General features: G+C 30.9%; 1 protein-coding gene across 1 annotated transcript; it reads left to right on the top strand.

Annotated features, from left to right (window-relative positions):
* The first annotated feature begins 615 nt into the window (after positions 1 to 615).
* Positions 616 to 4,581, top strand: LOC100797523 (probable serine/threonine-protein kinase kinX). The gene is made up of 2 exons (XM_003531353.4): positions 616 to 1,112; positions 3,267 to 4,581. Exons 1-2 carry the CDS (start codon positions 873 to 875, stop codon positions 4,266 to 4,268), a joined length of 1,242 nt encoding a protein of 413 aa, XP_003531401.1. The 5' UTR covers positions 616 to 872; the 3' UTR covers positions 4,269 to 4,581.
* Positions 4,582 to 6,503: the final 1,922 nt, after the last annotated feature.

Raw genomic sequence — 6,503 nt, 5'->3', positions numbered from 1 at the left:
ATACGTGTTTTATGGGAATGTCAATATTATAATATAATGAATTTTCTAAATAATTATTCCATAATCTTGAATTAGTACCACACAAGGAAAAATAACTATATTTTTCAATAATTATTCAATTAATGTAAAGTAATCATTATAAATTATTATGTTAACAATGCATTCAGCTAAACTCTTAGTATTATTACTATTTTTTATATTTTTTTATGCACTAATGAGCTATTTTACCATACTTGTAAATAAAATAAAAGTTAAAATACTATTAATATTAAGACTTTAATATTGAGTTTTTAGTGAATAATATTTTAACCTGAATATTATCCTTCATAATTTTTCTGGTAACAATATTGTCAATTATAGTTTTATCCGGCTTGAAGATTATCAACTCAAATGATTTTTTTTATATGTAAAATTTTCTTAGTATAACAATAAATATGCATTACAAATAAAATTAATTTCTGATTCAACGATTTGAAAGACATGTGTGACATGTGAATATAGCAAAAAATATCATTGCTCTAAAAAATTAGTTTCATTTATTATAGTTTTTTTTTCAACCTATGGTCTAAAAAAGAGCATGAAAATATATAATTGAGGGTTTGGTTATGTGGTTGGTTTCTTGGGGCAGAAGAGAGAAAGGGAACTACAACATACAAATTGTCGTTTTAAATTGATTTACCTTTTTAAGCCAAGGCCCAGACAGACACCGCATGCTCCTCTCTCTCTCTCTCTCTCTCTCTCTCTCTCTCTCTCTCACTACCATTGATTTCCCCGCACGTTCCTCTCCTTTTTTGCTACTCTTGTTCTTTTGGGGTGAAAACTAGAAAGAAGCGTACGGAGAGAAATTTTGTTTTAGGAACAAAACGAAACCAATGGGAGGATGTGCAACGAAGCCGAAGGTCTCCAAGGACGATCCCGATGGAATGCCCAAGGCACCCCAACCAGAACCCCAACCTGAACTCCAACCCAACAAGGACACCCTTAAAACCAAAGCACCCGCCGCCCAAGTGGAACAAGCTGCTGCTGCTCACAACAACAACCTTAATGTCAACGAAATTGTTGACGACGACCAAGCCAACAAACGACGCTCTCTCAGCTTCTTGTTCAAGGAGGTACGCTCTCAAATTCCACAATCTCAACACTTTTCCTTTTCTTTTTCAATCTTTTGTTTTGTTTATTTATTGAAGAAATGCGTTTTTAGTTTTTATAATTTGGTCAACGTTGTTAAGGTCTCTACCGTTAATAAACATGATTGATTTTTCACATTTTTTTTTAAATTTGAATTTTAAATTCTTCAACTTGGAAAAAGAATATTAATCATGTTTAACCAGAAATATAGGACTAAAACACATTCTTTCTCTCTTTACCTTTAGTGTTTTTGTGTTGGAAGTAATATTTTCTGCTGCCATAGAAAGTTAACTTTTTCTTTTAGTTGTAACATTTTTCAAAGTATATCTCATCATCTTCATCTTATGCATAAAAGAAAGTGCTAGTCAAATTTCCCCAAAATGATTCTGAGTCCTTCCATGGAGACATTTCCAATACTCCCTGTTCTAAACTTTTCTTTCTCTCTCTTTTTTTTAAAAAAAAATTGATAAAATGGAGAATAGTGCTACAATTATTGGATTTTGTTATTTGCTACTTTTCTTTTCTGGCTTGCTGGATGGATGAACAGATTTTCTTGTGCCATTCCGTTACATCCAAAAAAGAAAAGGAAATCCTTACATTTTAACTTATTGAATTGACTACTTTATGGTACTGATTCTTGGTCCACTTCACGACTTTACCCAACAAAATCACCGTCGTCCCGGTTTAATGGCCAAATTTTTAGGGGTAAAACTGGTAGGTATCCCCAATCATGCGCATGCAAAAGGATACAACAATATATTCCAAACTATTTAATTTGGAAATAACATTTCTATATTTTTCATCACTTGGCTCCAATGGTGTTTTTTTTTTTCCTATAACAGAAGTGAGGAATTAGAAGCAAGAGTTTAAAACTTTAATATTTATGCACTGTTTGCGTAAAAAATAATTAAATAATGAACCAGAAATAAAAAGTCATGATAAATATAATTTTCAAGGTACTTGTGAAAATAACAACAAATTTATCGTATGACAATATGTAGTATACATATTAGACGTCTGTACATATATTATTTATTTTAAAAGTAATTATTACTTAAAAAATGTTATCAGTGCACTTCTTTGATTTTTAATCTTTTTACAATATGACTTTTAATAAAAACTGTATTATTAATTTTTTATGTAATGCTTTTAACAGATTTTTTTTTTCTGATCCTCATTTATTTGAAGAAATGAAGAATAAATTGAGGTGATACTCACACTTTTAAATTTTATTTTAATTTAAAACTTTCGTATCATTTTTTTTCACTCTATTCAACGGATTTACTTCAAATCCCAAATAGACTTTTTCTCTCCTTTCTGTTTTGGTACTTTTTCTTTTTCACTTCTGTCTGTGTACACCGATTAGATTATCATATAAATATTGCATTTGGATCCAATTGATCACGTTTACCGCTATCATCGTTCTCATGCTTTCATTATAATTAATCAGTGTGTCCATTCAGCAGAAACATCAATGATTTCAAACAAAAGTTTATGATAGAGTTTTGTACTACACGTTGATTACGAGGGTATTTGATTGCAAGAGAAATTAAAAGAAATAGTTTTGAGAAAATATTTTGTTTTTTAATCATAAAAAATGGTATGGTTTTTACTTTTTCTATATTTAAATGTTTATATAAGAAATAATAATTCCAAAAATAGAAAAGATACTATTAATTTTATATAAATACTTAAAATTAAACAACTCATGTAAACACTGCAGCCAGAGATGCTCTAAAACTGCATAGTAATATAATAACCATTGAAAACAAAATAAATACAGAACATCAGAACTTTTGAATTTAATTCAGTAAATTTCACATTTAAGATCATACACAAATTTTATTTCATAACCTTTTTATGAATTAAGTGCTTAACTTATTCATATACACCCAGAATCTATTTTGATTTGTAAAAGATAAAAAAAGGGGAAGTAAACAGAATGTGATTACTGCTTGCCGCGGAAGCAAAGAAGGAATATCAAATATTTCTGCATCTTTTCCTACTTGATTGTATCAACCAAACTAAAGAGACTATTTAGTGGCAACAACTCTTCTAGCTCGAAGCTTATCCATTAAAGCCTTTCTTAGCACTTTCTGATCTTTTCTGGTTTATCACTTGGTGTGTGTGTGTTGCAGAATGAAGATAAAAAGGGTTCCACAGAAAATGAGAAAAATACAGTTGAGGAATCTGTGAAAGAAGAAGTGTTAGAGGTCAAGAAACCTGCGGAAGATGCTAAAAGCAATGAGCCAATAGTTAAGCAAGAATCTCCAAGGCCAGATGAGAAGCTGTCTGAGGAGAGTAGAAACAATGAATCATCAAAGCAAGAAAACGAGACTTTGAAGACAGAAACATCACATGCTGAGGAAACTCATGTCAATGAACCAGCTAAGGAAACAGTGAAACTAGAGCCAGAGGCTCAGAAACCTTCAGAGGAAACTCTTGCCATTGAACCAGCTAAGGAAACATTGATAATAGAGTCAGAAACTAAGAAACCTTCAGAGGAAACTCTTATCGTTGAACCAGCTAAGGAAACGGTGATAGTAGAGTCAGAAGCTAGGAAACCTTCAGAGGAAACTCTTATCAATGAACCAGCCAAGGAAACAGTGATAGTAGAGTCAGAAGCTAGGAAACCTTCAGAGGAAACTCTTATCAATGAACCAGCTAAGGAAACAGTGATAGTAGAGTCAGAAGCTCAGAAACCTTTAGAGGAAACTCATATCAATGAACCAGCTAAGAAAACAGTGAAACCAGATTCAGAAGCTGAGAAACCTTCAGAGGTAAACAATGAAAGCAGCAAGCCACTGAACGAAGAATTTGTACAGGCCATGGAGATACTTTCAGAGGAAACACAAAGCAATGGACTCATCAAACTCAAAGAAGTGCCTATTGAACCATCAGAAGAAGGTAAGCCAAGTGGGGAATCAGAGAGGAATGCTTCAGAAACTGAAAAACCTGAAACTTCCATTGTGACTGAGGTGGTTCCTATGCCTGAGGAGAGAGTAATTGAAGAAATTCCAACTGATGCAAAGTCTGTAGAGAAGGTAACAAAGGAAGCTGCATCAAGCACAGAAGAGACAAGCCATAATGGGGTGGAGAATGCACCTAAGGTTGTTGATGCTGGAACTGAGATTCACTAAGACCTCAAATCTGAATGAGAACCATCAACAATTTGAAACATTGCAGAGTTTCAGATTGTTCTTCGGTTCATCCCATCCGAATCATTGTGTGATATTTCCCAACTACATTTTCGTCGTGTTATTTTTTTATATATATATGTATATTTAGTTTGAAGAACCGAATTTTTGTTCTTGTCAAGTCACTTATTTTTCTATCCTATCATTGCTAGTTATCTGTATTGGTAGGTCTAATTCACCAATGTAAATTGTAATTTTGTTGTGATCTCTGGTCTGCGAGTGGGAAATTCCAAGGACCTCAATCTTTTGTGCAAAACAAGTAGTGTACGAATGGTGTACATGAATCAAACTAGTTATTTTTGGTTTACAAATACAAGGAATTCCTATCTCAATCTTTACAGGAGGTTTGTTTGACGGACTTATTGTATTTCCTAGAATAATATTTGTAGGAATGTTCTTACTGGGAAATAAGATGTTTAGTAAATATTTATTTTGAATATTTTAATTTTTTTAAATTTAAAACAAAAGATTAATCTCTTTTAGATGAGAATAAGATAGAGAAACATATGTAATATAGTAATATAGATTCCTGTCCTAAAATTGTTGGTTTTGATCCTTATAAATTTTAAAAATTTTGGAAATATTATCTGTTACCATTGTTCATTAGCATACAGGGAAGTATAAACTTCGTTCAAAGGTCCTTCAATTTTGGAGACAAAATCCTTTATGATAATTGTGCACTATTAAGCCTCCTCCTGTTGACCAGAAGCTCTTCCATGAATTTGGTACACACAAGTATTTGTTCAACTGTCTTGAAAAAAGGGTATTTATCTGCAACTTCTTAAACATTTCCCAATATGCTTACCATTTTGCTACTTCTTCATTCTGAAGAATGATAACTTAATGACATATAAGAGTAGTTTCGCCTTCTTTGGAGCAACAAACAACTTTTTAACTTCCAATTCCATCGTGTCCCTCTTTTCCTTGGGTGGTGGTTCAATTATCTTTCTACTCCTAGTTGTTATACTCATTACTCCTAAGAATTAGGATTCATGTCATATCATTGGAAAAAGAAAAGCCTAAGTCTTCCGGCCATTAGTGCACCATTTCGGAGACAGGTGTTAACCAATTGGCACCATGGAATTAGTGCTGTCAGCTCAGCTAGTTAGTTAGGCTAAGTGGGATTAGCTTATCAGTTATCACACACTAACACATTTTTGTTTTCGGCTGGACTGATTTAACAGTAGGCTGAAATATTATTTGTCCAATCTAATTATTACATCTAGCTAATTGGGTCAGATTTTTTATATATAAAAAATATAAAATATTAACCATGTAAGATAATTTTTATATAACAAGTTAATAAAATATATTTTAATCAATGTAAATTAAATAAAAAAATATAGGTTGTTGTTTATATTATAAAATATAAAAACATGATGCAGCACATAATAATAAAAATGAAATAGAAGGAGTGAATTATGAAATGCTAGTAAAATATTTTTAACATACTCTTCATTATTAATTAAAATCAGTTGAAAATTATAAAATTGTATGAGTCTCATTTTTTATTTATTAAATCTCACTCATGATTTTATAGTTTTCAATCAATTTTAATTAATATGAGAAAAGTATATTACTAGCACTTATATTTTAATAACAATAAACAACTGTTAAAATTAAAAACAAAACTCAATGTATACAAAATATTAACTTTAAACTAGGCATTAACAACATGTGCAATATTTAATTTATCATTTATGATGTTATAAATTACAAAAAAAATGGACCAAAGAACTGGCTCAAGACACACACGCACACCCACATTCGCTGTAGATTTATTTTTTTAACTCCGCATCGATACATTTGCAGCATTTGAAATTTTAAAGCCCATTTATCTTAATTTATTTTTATTTTTAATTACAAAATTATCACCTTATATTCAATCTATTTTTTGCTTTCAAAAATTTGTACAGGAAACAGTGAAAACAAACGAAAAGTTATTTCCACTCTTTTCTGTACATAATTTTAAAAACATAAAAAAAATAAAGGTGATAGTTTAAGTAAAAACAAAAAACAAAAATAAAAGTAAACAAGCCTATATTTTTTATAAGTTGATCTTAAATATACTTTAGTCCCTATAATATCAAGTTGTTTTCGAAACCAACCCAGTACAAAAGAGAGAAAATTTAAAAGCCTCCCTAGTTAGTTCCTACAATATGAAGCCTAACATTATCG

This window comes from Glycine max, chromosome 8 (genome assembly GCF_000004515.6).
Source record: "Glycine max cultivar Williams 82 chromosome 8, Glycine_max_v4.0, whole genome shotgun sequence".
Classification (NCBI taxonomy): domain Eukaryota; kingdom Viridiplantae; phylum Streptophyta; class Magnoliopsida; order Fabales; family Fabaceae; genus Glycine; species Glycine max.
This window is presented reverse-complemented; position numbering and strand designations above follow the sequence as displayed.